The sequence below is a fragment of the Vigna radiata genome, chromosome 5, assembly GCF_000741045.1.
Source record: "Vigna radiata var. radiata cultivar VC1973A chromosome 5, Vradiata_ver6, whole genome shotgun sequence".
Classification (NCBI taxonomy): Eukaryota; Viridiplantae; Streptophyta; class Magnoliopsida; order Fabales; family Fabaceae; genus Vigna; species Vigna radiata.
Genome location: NC_028355.1, coordinates 36,163,812 through 36,182,389, shown reverse-complemented (window position 1 = coordinate 36,182,389; position 18,578 = coordinate 36,163,812). Strand labels below are relative to the sequence as shown.

General features: G+C 31.9%; 1 protein-coding gene across 1 annotated transcript; it reads right to left on the bottom strand.

Moving 5' to 3' along the window:
* Positions 1 to 3,417: 3,417 nt before the first annotated feature.
* LOC106759939 lies at positions 3,418 to 13,835 on the bottom strand. The gene is made up of 9 exons (XM_014643334.2): positions 13,254 to 13,835; positions 12,933 to 13,049; positions 11,736 to 11,818; positions 10,452 to 10,888; positions 5,715 to 5,890; positions 4,701 to 4,786; positions 4,498 to 4,628; positions 3,833 to 4,132; positions 3,418 to 3,665 (listed from the first exon to the last, which is right to left on the bottom strand). Exons 1-9 carry the CDS (start codon positions 13,596 to 13,598, stop codon positions 3,475 to 3,477), a joined length of 1,866 nt encoding a protein of 621 aa, XP_014498820.1. The 5' UTR covers positions 13,599 to 13,835; the 3' UTR covers positions 3,418 to 3,474.
* Between the last annotated feature and the right edge of the window lie 4,743 nt (positions 13,836 to 18,578).

The following is an 18,578-nucleotide window of genomic DNA, read 5'->3' as shown; positions in this document are numbered from 1 at the left end:
GCAGAAATTATCCCACCAACATTTTAACTGGCCAGTGAATCCTTGTACAATGGCTATAGCGGCAAATTTGTCACTACAACCTTTAGTTTTATGGGCAGTAACTGCCATTGTCATTTGACAAGTCATGTCTAAAATAGTTTGCTCAGTCATTCCATCTATATTAGAATAATATAGATGGAATAAATAATAATAAGAATAATAAAAATAATAATAATAATAATAACAAGAATAATAACAATAATAATAACAACAATAATAATAACAATAATAATAATAATAATAATATGCCCAGTCTATTGTTATATAGTAGAAGTGTAATAAGGGTATTTTGAGATTTATGGGAGTAGAGGTGGAACTTATGGGGTACAAAAGAACAATTATGTCACCTAGGGAAGCTAGCCCGAAATGGAATGGTGGGGAATTAAACTTCGATTTCTTCTATTTGTATCTCCAAATTTACTTAGCACACTCCATTTACTTTTTATACACATTTATTATCCAGTACAAGCTCTTAAACCCTATTTATACACTTCTATATTTGTTAATCTTTAAATTCAAATTTTAAACCTCCATCTTTATCCCTAGTGAGTGTGCCTTAGTGTGACTTTCAAAGTTAAGTTATTGGGTTGTTATTCCAAATTTATTCACTAATATTATTGGAGTTAATTATTTTGTTTCGTTATGATTTTGTCTTTTGAAAACTATGCATAAGCTTTGGTAATAACATATTTTAAATAAGAAAATCACAAAAAGACATTAGAGGGAGCGCTAATAGTGTTTTTAAAAGTCTTTCGCATAGCAGTCTAACGGATTGTAAAAGATATATAATTTAAAAAAGATGTTTAGATATCGGTTTTTATGAAGTGCGTAAATGGAAAATGTTTTAAAGAGCAAAGCAATAAAGCATATATTTTATAATGGTTCACTCAACCTAAGTTATGTCTAGTTCTCCCTTAAGAACTCATAAGGGTTTGCACTAATCTTCAAGAAGATTACACAAATTTTACCTCTCCAAGTTTCCAACGAGTATTCTCACCACTCTTGGTTTACCTAGTCAACACGACTAGTCCAAGTTTAACCACTTATGGTTCAACTCTAGACAACTCATTTAGACTATTTAACTACACTAAGCTACTCAAAGTGTTTCAATTCTTTTCAGAATGTACAACACAATCATTATTTAAGAGCAAATACATATTGGTAACTCTCAAAGAGAAGATAAAAACAATACACAGAAACCTAAGATTTTGCTAATGTTTCTTTCTTTAGAAAAATTTAGGTTTAGATTATGTATGACTAGAGTAAACTTGTTTGAGTGTTCACGAGTTCACTAAATTATCCTTCTTGTCTTCTCTTCAAGCTTCCATCTATTTATAGCTTTTCTTGATAAATGACAGTTAGACATAGAGGTTGTCTTCATATTGAGCAGGTAGCCTTTTTAGGTGAGAAGTCAAACTTAAGTCTACTTTGCAAAGGTACAATGCTTTGTCATAGCTTTTAGCAAAACGTAGCTTGAACGATGCGTTAAAGCATAAGTCTTCAAGGGAAACATTCCCAGAATGTTCTTCAGATCTCTCAACGTCTTTTTCTTAGGTGCATTGATTCTGATAAAGTCTTTCTGTTTTGTGATTTGCACAATATCAAGAACAAAGTATACAAGCATCAAAACCTTGTACATGCATTAAATATTTTGAATGTTGATAAGCAATAGACCATATTGTGTGTTTAAAACATTTTATCATTTGTCATTTTCTCAATAAATGCATTGTTTAATAAAGCATTCAACATATATGATCATCAAATGTTGTAAAAAATTATATGCTTTCTCAAAAGTTGTTATAGATATGCAACATTTAGCAGTCTTTTATTAAACGGTACATTTCATAAGACACTTGCTTAATTAACAGTATTTTGAATAAAACACATGATAAAATTTCAGTGTTATCATAGAGATAGATGCTTCTGTTCATAAAACGTTGGCTTGTAAGATGATGTTTTTTTAGATGTTTAGATGATGTTTGTAAAACATTGTGTGTTGTCCATATTGTCTATTAGACGATTCATTAAGAAAAATGTTTCCTTTTATCAACTGTTCATAAAGTTTTGTTTATAAGATAATGTAGTCTAGAAAACGTTATTATAAGCTTTTAAGAGTGAATTAGATTATTCAATACTGTCTAATATATATTAATATATATATATATATATATATATATATATANATATATATATATATATATATATATATATATATATATATATATATATATATATATATATATATATATATATATATATATATATATCACTTTTTTCCATTTTTTAAATTGTGACACTATTAGAAAGGGAAGAATCGACTCTAAAACCTATAAATAAATGTTTTATCATAAAAAAAAAATACACTTAAAGATTGAATATAATAAAATTTTATGAGAGAGCAACTTGATATTATAAACCTCTTTGATTCTTATATTTAAGAACTTCTTCGAGTGACAAATATTCATTGTACTAATTATTTGATTTTAATTTAAAGGTGTTTTGTTTGAATTCCTCTTGCAATCTTAGTCTATTGTTTGGTTTCATTTACATTTCGTTCTTGTTTTTGGATGTTTTCTCCATTATGTTAGAAGCTCCCATAGCACACTTAAAGAAAACTTCTTCAACTTATTATGTATATATACATCTATCCACCTCATGATAAAAACATCAATTATTCTTCTAATCTAGAAAACATTACCTTCTTTCTACAATTAAGATTTTCTTCCACAAATCAAATTATGAGAAATCTAGAACACTCAATCTTGAAACATTGTCTTTAGTAAGCTTTTCTATATTCCTCTAAAGGCTACATGCATGACTTGAAGGTTTGTTGGGTAAAAAAGATTTTTAAGTTTATATCTTTAAGGTGTTTTGATGGTTAGACGTTTGCTCCCTTTTCTTCTTCAAACTTTCAATACTTTTGAGTACAAGGAATTTCCAAGAAAAGAAAAGTTAGTTTTAACTCAAATTTTAATTTAAAACTTAAATAATACTTTTGCATGTAATTAAGGGGACAAAACTAAGTTTTTTGAAAAAAAAAAATAGATCATGAGAAGGTTCAATTTTAGATTTATGATCTAAGATTTAATTTTGATTCTAGTTAGCATTTGATGTTTGAAATATTGGTAATAATATGATACATGATATAAACGAATGGATAATGTAAAAAAAGAAAATGTTGCTTAATTATTATATGCTATGCTTGGACGTCTTTAAAGATTTGTTAATTCCAAACTTTCATGGAAGAATTAGCATTAGTAAGCGAAAATTTATTTGAACTTATTGGTGTCTCAGAGTAATCTTCTTAAAATTGTGATTTTGAATTTATAACTTTGAACGAAAGTAATAGTTACTATTTTGTATGATGTTATGAAGGGATAGACGTCATACAAGAAACTGAGATCAAGGAAGCAAATATAATTAAATCACACTATATTATATGTTTAATTTCTTTCGAAATTTTTTATAAATTCCTAATGAATTTCTCCTGTGCTTATCCAAGAAAGACAACAACTCTTTATCATTTTCTTTCTCTAAATGAGAATAAGCCTTCTCAACATAGCTGAACTCGCGTCCATACATATACGATGCACATGCTGCTTTGCATGTGAGTAACTGCAAATCACCTGAGACAATTCAAGAAAACTCATTAGCATGACTATAAATAAAACAATAATAGTGAGTGAACATGCAACAATATTTCTAGTGAAGTTTATATAGACACTGATACTGTAACTTCACTGTCACTTAACATGGTTGGAAGAGTTTGACCATTCCAATGATATGATTATACCTGATTCAATCTCTGATTCTAGCTTGCTATTGCTGAAATGTCTTGTTATCCACCACCTACAGCGAAGATACCAAGATTTTCCTGATGTACCATCCGTAAATATTTTAGGGGTTTTGTCAAAGGAACCAAGTTGCTTGTGTCCATTTTTAGTTTGCATGGGGCATGAAGACATACAGTCTTCTTCGTAGGAATACAGTGTTAAGAAACATGAAGATAACACCTTCCACGTATTGTGTTCTGAATCTGTAGCATCTAAATGTAAAGCAATCATTTCCAGCATAGACTCAAGACTATACTCTCCTGCAAAGTACCAACGAATCCAATCAACAACATAGACATCATGTATTATTAAGCAGAAGAAGAAATTATCAGAGCAAATATTTTTAAATCTGTGATTAGAGGAACCAAGGCGTGACATCCAATCACAGAAACTTATTTAAATTTGAAGAGATTAATACAAAAGATAACAATTGAGGAAAAACTGCAGGCTAGGATTTCCTCAGTTTCATGGTCACTATATTTCTTCTCCTGCTGCCGTTCCCCCATTTTTCTTTCATTAAATTCTTTCTCCATTTCTTTTCAAGTTCAAATTGGACTCAACTTGAGAGAAATAGCGATATAAATTATTCAAATCATATAAAAGACATGATTCAAAATGAAGTTACCATTTTGGTGCATCTTGATAAGTTTGGCTAAGGCATCACTACATGTTGGATCCTTCTTCAATATATTCTCAAAACAGATAAGCATGCCAGAGTTGTTTCGATCAAAACGCTCCAAGAGAGCAGCCCTCACTCTACAAGGGTATGCACATCAGTAACCTAAATAATCATAACAAAGAGCACCTTATAAAAGATAAGGGATATACCTTAATGGCAATACAGAGGCTGCATTACAGCACTGCTTCTCAAGCATATTTAGAGCCTCGTCAACTTGTCCTCCAATTAGCAACAGCTGGCAATAAAAAATAAAGTGAAGCTATTTTTTATATCTAAAAGATTATCCTATGCTGAAAACAACTGTCAAATAACTTCTATAAAAGACGCAAAGTACGGACGTGCATGTGCATCCAGGAAAGGGAATACGCTTTGAGAATTGCAAAGCTGAACATAATCAGTTGCTTTGTGCAATTTCAGATGGATAATTGATTTCATTTAATACAAGCTACTGATATTTCCACAACGTGTGTAACAAAATAAGCACATGAAAGGAGTGAGAACCAATTAGTAATAGCATGCAGTTGCACAGAGGACTTTCAAAAGCTCAGATACAAGGACATAGTTGTCTTGTCTGCTCGGGTTAAACAATGGGAATTGCAAGGATTGAACCTCTAATCATTTGATACATTGAGGGTCTAGTACAATGTTAAGGACATATCAAAAGCTTCTAATATTAGAGGCGGTAGATGCCTATAAACAGTTAAGGAAAGCAGAACGATATGTCAATTGCCACACGAACAAACTACACAGCTAGTACGAGAAACAAAGAGCTGCTCTTAGTGTTGAAGATGGTTTTGGGTTTTGCAGAAAGTTCCTAAGAAATTATTAACAGAATGTTGTTCCATATTTTTGTGTAATGCAACAACAATAATAATATGCTATAGGTGCATTAAGCATTTAGGTAAAAAGAAGAAACATAGTATTAACATACATCATAAGCATATCCTTTGAAAGGAAAGCACAAAGACATCATTGTCCTAATACACAGAATCAAGGGATGCAACGTTAATATTTAGAATGAATTGAAACCTGGTACACTCCACATGGTTTAATTCAACATTGGCATTACTAAAGGATACAAGTAAAAGCATTACAAACATGAACGAAATACAAAATGATGTTTAGTGGCTACATCAAAGTTACTTGAAATGTATGATCTATACCTGTACCAATGGAAGTAATGCTGCCGAAGCAGAAGGTTCTGAATTGAGAGCTAGTTGCAAATATTTCACTGAATTTTTGTAATAGTCATTAGGCTGATCTATTTGCGAATACATGAACTCCTCCAAATTGCTCTCATCAGAAAAATGCAAGGGCAGCAACCACAAATCAAGTCCTCCTATGTAAATGCACAAAAAGACATTATTGAAGTTACTAGTAAACCAGAGAGTAATCACTACCAAAACCAAGAAATGATGAGCAATAAGCTCTGAAACCAATTTGAAAAAAATTGGTACCAGAATATAACAAAAATAAAGAACAGAAAGAGTAAAAGAACAGAGAAGACAAGAGACTGTTTATGGTAGTCACTAAATAGTGATACGATTATAGAAAACAGCATACCCAGGAATTTTGAGGAACCTGTTGCTCTCAACCAATGCACAAAAATCCCATACTATATTCCCTTATCCTTTATATATACCCTCATTACAGTTTGTCCTCATCAAAAACTAACTCTAACTAACAAGTTGACTAAGTGTCATTTAGTTAGTTACATAAGATACCCATAATTGTTTCTCTTATTTCTCCTCTGAAACTCTTAGAATTTGGATTTGAGCCTAACTCAACTCCAAAAAACTAGATCACAGGGCAAACCCCCACCATACTTTAATACACTAGTTTGATGATATCACCAGTCAATGTTAAATTTCCAAAGAATAAGGACTACACATCTCAAGTGTGAAATTAGTAACTGATAAAGGCTGGGGAATCAACTAAACTTTTTATATTATATTAACCATTTTTTTTTTTGCAGATCTGGACAAAGGGATCTTGACTTTGCCTTGGCTACTTGATACAGATCTACACCCGGAATAAACAAGAAAAGAGAATAGATTAATTAAATCAGCGAAAGCTCTAAGATATTCCCAAAAGAGGAAAGCACAGCAAGATAAAGAATCCTACTACCCAGAGCTAGGCTCCTCTACAGTAACCAACAAGGTTCTCTGTTCAACCAGACAACAAAAAAGCCCTCCCCTTCTCTCCACAGCTGATACTAACGAAAAAGTTCCTTCTCTCTCCTCTAACTAACCGCTGTTCTAACAAGACCACGCAATTACCCTTTCTGTTAGGTTTCTCGGGAACAAGAAACCAGATTTTCAGATTCAGTAAAGAAATAAGCACTCAAATCTTACTGCACAATGTAAGATAATACTTTATTAAAGAAAACATAATACAGAAAACATTCAACAGCTTCCAAGGGAAGTAAATCCCCTCTACATAGGACAAGCCCTGTTCTTAAAACGAAAATACAACCAACTCACCATCCAAGGGAAGTAAATCCCTTCTACACAGGACAAGCCCTGTTCTGAAGACGAAAATACAACCAACCCACCAGGAGGAACCATTTCCTCCTTAAAAGATAACCCCTACTAAACTTAATAACTACCTCTAACCACCTCTAAACTGCCCTAAACTGCTCAACCACCCTTAACGGTCATGAAACCTCTGATTTTGAACCTCTCTAATTTTGAACCTTCTTCCTAACTTACACCTTAAAGGTCTTATCAATACTCCCCAGATTCCGAACAACCTTGCTGTCAAGGTGAAAATAGGGAAATTGATCGTGAATGGTCCTTATCTTCTCCTTCTTCAGGCTCCTCTTCCTCTTCATTCTCCCCCAAAATTAACCCCGGAAGGTTCTTATCAGGACATTTATGACCAGGACCATATGGTCCTCCACATTGAAAACATCTACCATCTTCCCTTTGCTTGACATATTCAGGGTAAGGTAAATTCCACCATCCTCTGGTTTTGTTTTCTCCTGTATTCGTACTGCCCCACCTTAGACTCCAAGGTTACTCCCCCCTCCATTTCTTCTAGACGTGGCAACATGACTGGAACTTCCAGTTCCGTTTGGGTCTCCTTCACTATTTCTACCCGAGAAACTATTCCTCCACTCCCTTGAAAACGACTAGGACATAAATTACTTCTAGTTGTTGTTCTCTCCCCTAACCTTACATCACTCGAAACTCCTTCCACATCTCTAGCAACACCCATGGCCGTCGAATCTGATTTCGAATATTAATATGCAAGCTTGAAAAAACATATCCCAACAATTGTTCATCTGTCACGTTTGTTGCTTGGCCTACTAACATCTCCAATTCCTGAATGTAGTCTTCCACTTCTCCTTTTTGTCTAACCGCAGCCATGTTTTCAAATACTGAAGATATATCCCTTCCTCCAAACCTTCTTATCAATGCTTCCTTCAATTCTTCCCACGTTGGTGTTTTGGTTTTCTTCCTCCAAAAACTAAACCAATGATTAGCTCCGCCTTCCATATTGATGAAGGCCAACTTGATTCTCTCCCTAGGTGAAACCTCCTGCACTTCAAAAAAATTTTCAGCCTTACTTATCCAACCAATTGGATCCCCTCCTTCAAAAGAAGGAAGTTCCACCCTTTTCATCCATCCTCACTGGCTCTCCCTTTTATTTTCCTCCCATTCCTCCTCAACCTCTTCTCTTCTTCCCACTCTATCTCCATACATAGAACCTCTCTCTCTTTCCATGTTCTTGAGTCTTCGCAAGATATCCTCTATCATATCACTGAATCTTTGAAAGTTGGCCCTAGTTTCCTCTCTATTCTCCTCAAAAGTTCTCTCTAATGTACTTACTCTGCTCTCCATGGTATTTGACTGATCCGGCAGGTCAAACCAAATTGTAAGGCTTCTTGGGAACAAGAAACCAGATTTTCAGATTCAGTAAAGAAATAAGCACTCGAATCTTACTACACAACGTAAGATAATACTTTAATTAAAGAAAACATACTACAAAAAACATTCAAGAGCTTCCAAGGGAAGTAAATCGCTTCTGCACAGGACAAGCTCGGTTCCAAAAACGAAAATACAACCCACCCTGATGGAAGAAACCTTGAGGAGCTGACTAATTAGCGCGACGCAAAAGCCAGTCAAGCTCCTCCAAGCTTCTCTAACGAGAGATACGCAGCGAAATATGTTAACAACTTCTAGATCAAGAGAGAAATCGGACAAGATCGAAGAAAAACCCTAAAATCATGAACGAATCATAGAAAAAGAGGGAAAACTCAAAAGGAACCGATTAATCGGTTCAAACCAAAGATTGAAAGGTGGAAAACGAAAATCAATCGGTAAAAAGGGTTTCAATCGGCTAAAATGGAAGAAAATGGTCTGAGAAGGAAGAAACCCTAATCTGAGGTTGGAGATAGAAAAAGAAAAACGAAGATATTGTTTTGTTATGAAGAAGAAGGTGAATCAGAACCTGATTTTGAGTGTCCGAGAAGAGGCTGGCGACGAGGAGACTCTCAAGTGAAGAATGAGTTGTGGTTCTGTGAGTTGCTCGAGAGAGAGAATGGTTGATGTGAGAGAGAATGCGAATGGAATTTCATTTCTGAAGCGTGATAGATGAAGATGTGATGAAACGGTGCACAAGACAAAGGTTGACGTGTGGCGAATGGAGACGTGGTAGCTCTGCTGATGCGTGCCACAAGATGAAGCAGAGTAATGGTGAAGTGGTATTGATGATGAGAGAGAAGCACCAATGAAAAATGGAAAATGAAAGATGAGAGAGGTGCTTGGAAGGTGGCTAGAGGAGGTCTTTGGACTCTCTAACCTTGTGACTTTCAAGAGAGAATTAATTTCTGATTCAAAAATTCTAATTCTCATTCATCTCAAAAGTAAGGAATACAAGTGAGGAGCTGGGTATTTATAGTGACCTATGCTCCTTGCAAGCTAAACTAGGCGTACGATGAAATGTAAAAATACAACTAAGAGAACTATGTCAAGAAGGATTCCATCACACCCACCAAGAGGAACCATTTCCTCCTTAAAAGATAACCCCTACTAAACTTAATAACTACCTCTAACCACCCATAAACTGCTTAACCACCCTTAACTGTCATGAAACCTTTGATTTTGAACCTCTCGGATTTTGAACCTTCTTCCTAACATACACCTTAAAGGTTGTATCATTTTTTCAAATATACCCTTTCCCATCTTGAACCATGCTTCACTTCATGGGTTAGAGGCTTGTTGGGCCCATTTACTCTTTGGATCCGATCACTACCACTACTAGTATTTTTACCCATGAAAGCAAGTTTCCCTTACAATATTCTAAGTAATTGGTAGAGATCATTTTCTTGGATGCGATTGAAGATATCCCTTCTTGGGCTCCTAGTTCCCTCCTTCTACATTTTGTTTCATATTTCCTCAAATCACTTTGCGTTGGGCTTCTTGGATTTCTCTGGGAAATCTCTCTGCTACATCATAACCACAGGAAGAATAAGCTCCCTATCATAAATTATTCATCTAATGGAGGCCTACAGAGAGACATTCCTGTAGGGGAGCCTGTCTGAACTGAAAATATATAAGTATTTAACACAGACCTCTGAAAATTATAAACAGATTAGCATGGGATATTCAAAGGGGAAGAAAATTGTCACCCACAACAATTTAGAGCTCTGATCCAGTGAAAGTATGTCAGTTGGATTATATCACACTCAAAACAGAGATGGATAAAAGAAAAAACATGAAAAGTCTCGGTGCTGAATTAGTGGCATTTTCTGAAGTTTCAAGTAGTCAGATGAGAACCAACATAAACCATAGTAATAGTGGGAGGGGTTGTTTAGCAAAACTACTCTTAGGTTGACAAAATATAGATATTCCACCGGTTAAGTGAAAAAAAAAAAAAAAAAAAACAACACTTACCAAGGCCGTGTAAGATATCTTGCGTAAGACCTCCATTGTTAGAAAAAGGGTCTCCAAATCCGTTTTGCTCTTCAGAACTTAAGTAAAAACCTTCTGGTTGAAAGTTCTGATGTGTTTTTTCTCTTTTATGCGTACCAACCTCTATGTCTTCACTGAATACAATATCCCTAGATATATGTTTATCATTCATGATAGAGGCATCTGAATGGCGTTGACAAGGGGACTCAGCCATGTGTGATTCAACTGAATTGTACCACTCTGACTGTCCAGTTTTATTGGTAAATGAGATCTCCATAGGTGAGTTCTCTTGCAAGTCAAACTGATCTGAGTTTCTCCACTGGAATTCTTTGGGGATTGAAGAATACCACAGCTCATAGAATGTCAAACCCATCATCATCTTTAATACAGGATCAATATCAACTTTGTTTTGTTCAATACTAAAAGAGAAACCAAAAGACAAAAATAAATGAAAAAGGATAGAAAGAGCAAGGGAATATAAAGAAAATAAATTAGAACCTGGTGACCCCTTATAACACTATTTTTCAAACACTGACATGTATTTTTATATTTTTTAAAGTGAAAACCACCATCAATGAAGGAAAACTATTTGTGAATGGAAAGTTCATATTAGAAGACATTTCATAATACACTTCAGTGCCAAAAGCATAACATGATAATTTGGTCTTGTTTGAATCAATTTGCATATATTTGGGCGTGTATCTAGTACTTAGCTACGCCAGTAGGACTTACTAGGCAACCTAACCTATGTATATTGAATAACATAGCAGAAAATAAATGAAACAAACTGCAATTATAACTGCCAGGATATTGAAACTGTTATATTCAAACGATGCATCACCTGGGCACTTCTTGAATGGTGAGAAGACTTGCTAAGTATCTATCTAGGACATCAGACAATTCAAGGTATGTTTAAAAGTCACTATAAAGACTAATCCATCCCCAAATTTCCAGGATCAGACTAATCCCAAATTCATCCTCGTCATTGGGGGTCGTGTCAATCATTTAGAATATTGACTTTATGCAATTATGTTTGTTTTTCTACATTGATAAAACTTACCAACTCATTACAACCTTATCAAACATTATGAGAAATTCAGGTTTTATTGAAAAAATACAATCCTGGTAAAAATATAATGACAATGCCAGGCAACCAGCTCACCACATTATTTAGTAATGAGAAATTATGAAATCATACACTCTTGGCATCATGGTTCAACACATAATATTCTGCAAAGGGCAACACATTAAAAATAAATTACATACCATAAAGCAAGTTGGTATGCATCCCCTGCATTGCCTTGCATAAGACAGAAAAAGATGAACTCAAAGTGGACTGCGTATCTGCTCTGCTCCATAAACAAAATTCTACATTAAGAACTGAAGACTAAGCAAATCAAGCTTACAATTTGAATGCACAATCGATGTCTCAATTACAAAATATAATTTATTTATCAGGTACAATAAGTCAGTAGAGAGTTTGATGAGATTGTTTGCAATGGAAACGATAGAGCTTCCCAGTAGCAAGTTTAAACATAACATGGGAGCAAACATATTATCACAACCTGATTGCTATCATACAGCTTGCACGTGAAAAAAAGTTAATAAGTAAATAATTTTAAAATTACTAAGACAGTCAAATCTAAAAACTTAATATTTGGTTTGAGAAAACATTTCTGTTTTCATTATTAATAATGAAAAACTGTCCCTTATTATTCGTTCAGTTTCCTATTTTGAAATATTGTTTTCATAATTTCCTATCATCTTTCAAAACAAGAAAGAAAGTGGAAACATATTGAATCTTTTGCAAATATTGATGAAAATAAGAAATGGAAACGTCAAACTTTTCCTCAAGCATGCTTCTACCTAGATAACTTCAAAAATGCAGCTTCAACACTGAACAAAGAAAATTCTGAAAAAAACTGGAATTAAATAATTGAGGATGAGGCAAGGCTTTCGGAGAAACTAAGTTTGAAAATGATATGTTATGCTATATTATGTGAGACAAAACTCAGTATGTAGTTAGTAATGAATAGTTGTAAAATTAAGTCATGTATTCCCTGATTTCTTCAAATTACTCCCAATTCCACCAAAGAGGAAAGGAAAAAGAAAAAGAAAGTATTATTTGTTGAGTACTTGATGGCTAGCTATAGACTCACAAATCACTGCCACCAGGATAATTGTTTTTCCTTAGTTAGATCCTCTCCCCTCTTTCAATTAGAGTTTCCAGAATATAACACTTTCAGAATATAACATTGGAAGTTACCATCAATAACAGTTATATCAAGCTTAAATAATATGCTTTCTGTTCCACCAAGAAAAAATTAAGGTCATAAATAACCTTTAGGTATTTCAGAACAAGCTGTAAGTCAGAAACCGTTACTACCTAACACAGCAAGTTTATAAACAGTTAACAATAAAAGTAACAACTATAAAGCCTTTAGTTGGGAGCCTGAAACATACCTGTAAAGGCCAAGTCTTCATTGATCCAATTTTTTTCGACCAAATATCATAGAGGTTCTTGATTCTTGTGGGATTAGTAGAATTATTTTTCACACGATTAAGAAGCTCCATTAAAACCTACACACCGATCAGCATACATGCCAATTAGGATATCAAAAATAGAAGAAATAATAACAATAATATATAAAATCATATTAATCAAATAGCTAGCAATTATCAAACAAGTAAAAAATAAATAAAAATCGGCACTTGAAAAGCAAATAAAACTTGACACTACATTCCCAATTCCATAAATAATAAGAGCAAAAGGGGAGGAGGTACCCAAAATTTAAGACGATTTCTGAGGGGCGAGGTCTCATTAAGTGTGCCCTTCATATAGACACTGAGAACACCACTGGCTTCGACCCACTGATGCTGGTTGACGAGTCTGCGCAGCAGATAGCGCAACCTCATACGGTGTTCCTTCCTCAGAGGTTTGGGACCCAATCCCAAGACGTAGGAAGGCCGAGTAAGAGACAACAAGATTTTTTTTGCCAGCTTCTCTCGCGACCCCATTTGCCCTTCCTCTTCCACCATGAAACTCTTCCTCTTACGCTGCTTTGATTTCTTGGCCGTGAAACCGTCATTAATGATCTCAGGTTCTGCTTCTGACAGATCAATTTCCATTGATACTAAACCCTGTTGGTAGGATTTAAGCACTTTGATAAAGGGTATTTGTTGGTGGTGCTGGCCGCCTTCTTGGTGGACTGGTATTGCTGAGGTGTCGGTGGTGTATGGTGGTGGTGCTGCCGGTGGGTGTTTTTGTTAGTGGCCGGTTTGTTGGTGGGCGGTGCTGCAGAGCTGAATGCGTTCTTGGTTTTTCTTTCTCCTTCACACCAGAGAGCTGCACGGTATGCAATTGGACTATTATAAATAAATATAAATATATTTTTACAATTATTAAAATTTAGATAACAATTAATTTTATGGAAATCTATAATTAACATTTTATTCAACAGTAATTACATACATTAGAATCATTCTATTAATCACACATTTTTATTCAATTATTGTTTAAACTAATCACTCTAAATTTTATTTAACTAATAATAATACTAGTAATAATAGTTATTTCCACTTTAAATCATTTTTGTATAATTTAATATTTAACTAAAATTATTTCAACGATCACATTATATTTTAAATTAATTACATTTATTAATTGTATTATTTAAAAATTAGTCAAGATTTTAACTCGTTATGCTTTATTTTATATTAATTTTAATTATAAAATTAAAATTAAAATATTATATTTTATATTTTATTTTATTAAAAGTATTTTATCTATGACATTGGATATAATTATATTTTATCCTTATTTTCTTTTATTATTTTATCCTATTATATTGTATATATGAAATGAAATTTGCTCGTATTACTACAATTCTTTCTCTTTCTTTTAGTGGATTTCAAAATTTATCCTCTCTTTACGTATCTGTGTTTTTTACCTCCTTAACTTTCTTCTAAACACTCCATGCTAGACAAATGATTTTGAATCCTAAATTCAATGTCAATGTTAAAATTTTGTTGTAGATTATACAATATTAAAATTAATTTTGTTTTTCGAATTTTAAACTTTAAAAGTTAAAACTGATTTTTAAATTACATAATTTAAAGAACAAATTTAATTTTAAAGAAAATATATTTAGAATTGTATAATTATAAATACAAATTTAACTTTTGAGGTGTATATTTTAAAATTAATTTAAAGATATTCACCTCATAATATGTCAAAATTTATATCTCAACACCTACACTTACTTTGGGAGCTCTCTAAACCAACATAAAAATAATAATAATAATATTATGCCCAGTCCACTGTTATATAGTAGAAGAAGTGTAATAAGGGTATTTTGAGATTTATGGGAGTAGAGATGGAACTTATGGGGTACAAAAGAAACAATTCTTTCACCTAGTGAAGCTAGCCCGAAATGGAATGGTGGGGAATTAAACTCCGGCTTCTTCTATTTGTATCTCTAAATTTACTTAGCACACTCCATTTACTTTTTATACACAGTTATTATCAAGTATATGCTCTTAAACCCAATTTATACACTTCCATTTTTGTTAATCTTTAAATTCAAATTTTAAACCTCCATCTTTATCCCTAGTGAGTGTGACTTTCAAAGTTAAGTTATTGGGTTGTGATTCCAAATTATTAGAGTTAATTATTTTGTTGCATTATGATTTTGTGTTTTAAAAACTATGTATAACTATTAGGTTTGGCAATAACATATTTTAATTTAATTTTCCCTTTTTTACTATAGAAATTTACTTACTATGTAGGCTGTGTTGGAAAATAATTTAGAAATAAATGCATATTTTTGTTAAAATATAGTTCTCAGAGTCACTTCTGGAAATTGTTATATATTATTCTAGATGGTAATTTAGCCTACTATCTGTATATGTGTATTTGGTTAAAATATTACTAGATAAATTACTTCTAGTTTGTTATTTCAAAAGGTAATATAAAGAACTATTTATTTTGTTAAAGCATTCTTTTGTATTACATTTTAAAATTTTAGAACTATTTGCGTAAAGCAATCTTTCTAAAACTGTATCAGCATTATTAAAACTTAGTTTGATAATTTATTTTTAGAACATGCAGTTTCAAAAAATAATATATAAAATTATAAAGCTTGATTTCATAAATTACTTTCGGAAATATGTTGGTCTAAAGTAATATACGAAAGTTTGATTTGCTTGCATACTACATTATTGTACATAGAACATTCAAAATATTAGGATTAAAATGATTTTTATCCTCTAAAAAGAATTTATAGTGTTTATAAATCCTAATAATTGATTAAGAAGCAAAAGACATATATAAAAATAAATCACAACAAGAATCAAAAGAATAAATAAAAAGAACAAATAAATTTATTCATCTAACCTCATAATCCAGTTAGAAAATTATAGCAAAATCAACCCAGAGGTTTAACACTCCATGGAATGTAAAAATAACATGAAAATAGAAGAAGAAAGAGTGGAGAACATGAGAGAAGAGAGGGAGGACGAAATTTGAATCCCTAAAGGATTCTTCAGTACCTTTAATGTGTTTTCCTAAGTCTCTTTATAGAAATTGGATTGAGTTTTGTTTAGGCTTTTCTGTTGTTATAATCTTCTTTATGATAATGCAATCTCCTTGATTTATCTTCTGAATAATCCAATATCTTCAAAATATATTTGATTGTTGTAGAGATCTAAAATTATTTGAGAATAGATATATGCTAAATTAAAAAGATTTGGTAAATATTATGTTTTGATATTTATTAATATAGTTAAATAAGGAAATTATTTAACAATATCAAATAAAATATTTGAAGATATATTTTTCCCAAATTATTTTAATTATAAACATTTATCAATTATCAAAGCTCTTCTAGTAGAAAAAATAGAGAAAAGTGTGAGATCCAATTTTTGTTGCATCTTACCTTCCCTCTTCTTGGCTTAGCCAAATTTCTTTACTTTTCTATTACATGATTGCATTCAATCCTTGTGATTTTGATTATTTTTTATTTTTGAATTTATCTTTAAAATGTTATGAAATTTTAACCAATTTATTTCTATATCTCGTTACTATAGTATGCAAGCAAAGTAGGTATTTGAATTTTCCATAATATTTGAAGTTAAATGAGTTGATGACCTCATATTCTTTAATATAAAGATATTTTGTGTTATACAATCTAAAAATAAAATACAATTAATTTTAAAGTATAAACTTAAAAATTAAATTTGTATTTTAAATTTTACAATTTAAAATATATTTTATTTAAAATTAATTTTATTTTTTATATTATGTAATTTAAAAATCAGTTTTAACTTTTAGAGTTTAAAATTCAAAAAGCAAAATTAATTTTAATATTGTATAATCTATAACAAAATTTTAACATTGGCATTGAATTTAGGATTTACAAATTACAATCATTTGTCTAGCATGCGGTGTTTAGAAGAAAGTTAAGCAGGTAAAAAAATAAAAACCTAAGAGAGGATAAATTTTGAAATCCACTAAAAGAAAGAGAACGAATTGTGGTAATACATGCTAATTTCATTTCATATATACTATATAATAGGATAAAATAATAAAATAAAATAAGGATAAAATATAATTATATCAAATGTCATATATAAATATTTTTAATAAAATAAAATAAAATATAAGATTTTAATTCTATTTTTATAATTAAAATTAATATAAAATAAAGTATAATGAATTAAAATAAATTTTTGATTAATTTTTAAATAATAAAATTAATAAATGTAGTTAATTTAAAATATAATGTGATTTTTGAAATAATTTTAGTTAAATATTAAATTATAAAAAAATGATTTAAAGTGAAAATAACTGCAAGAACCTAGAAAATATAGTATTAGAGTAGATATGTGTATTAAAACAATGAGACCGGTTATTTTACTTTAAAATAATCTTATAATATAAATAGAATTTTATAAACGTGTCTCATTACTTTAAGAACACTCTATCTCTCTAAAACATTATTCCCTACCGTTTCTCTACCTTTTCTCTAAATTATCTCTCATTTGAGTTGTCGATTTGACGATCAAGAGTGTAAAGGGCAACAATGTAGACCGATCAATTTCTTGATCTACATTGGTAAGTCGTTTTCCCCCTTTCTCCGTATATTTTGAAACTTTGATCATGCAACAAGTTTGTTTGCATGCATCTTGTGGTATCTTCCTTCAATTCTTGGCTTCAATTTGGTATTAAGTTTGGTTTTTCATCATCAATCGGTGAGTTGTACGTTCTCATAGAAATACCTTGCGGTGTAAGCAACTGTCAGGGGACAAATTCTTAAGTGGTGCAGTTATGTAGAGGTAAGGGAAGCTAGAGTACTTTGATTGTAGCAATTAGATTGTAGGTATAAGATGAGTTTTAGATCATTAGTTGTTTAGACTAAATTTTCTGTTTTAAAGTAGAGCTAAAATTGTATGTTGGTATCGTTGTAATGTGACAATTGTTGAACTGTGAAATCTAGCATTGATTTGAATGATGTTTGATATGTGATTTGGTGTGGTAAATGTTGCAAATTTGTTATATCATGAATTGATTTTGAATATAGTCGCCTTGTTATGGTTTAAAATGGTTTATGCTGGTCTGTAAGTAAACTTGTAGGAAGTGAGGTAGTGGAAATGAGAACTAGGGGTTAAGGGTTGTATTGGTCTATTGGGATAGCTTAGACAAGTCATTTGGGACTTATTTGAGTCCCTAAGTGGTTCAAGAAATGTCAAAAGTGGTAGAATTGGATTTGGGTCTCTAGGTTGAGAAAATTACAGTTTTGAAATAGAAATTGGAACATACACACTTTAGATTTATGTTAGGAAGGTTTAGAATCACTTAGAAAAGCCTAATTAGGTATATTACACAATCTAGAAGTGTTAGAAGTTGGGAAAAATAGTTAGAATTGGTAATTAGTGGTTGAGTTGCATAATTCTGCAAAATTTTGTTCTGTAGATTATGCAGACTCGCTGAGCGAATGGATTCGCACAACGAGTCACCCTGGTGAGATGCTCTCTACTAAGGCATTCGCACAACGAAATGGTGTACTGTGCTAATGATTGTAGAGAATTGCTCTCTACTTGGGCACTTGC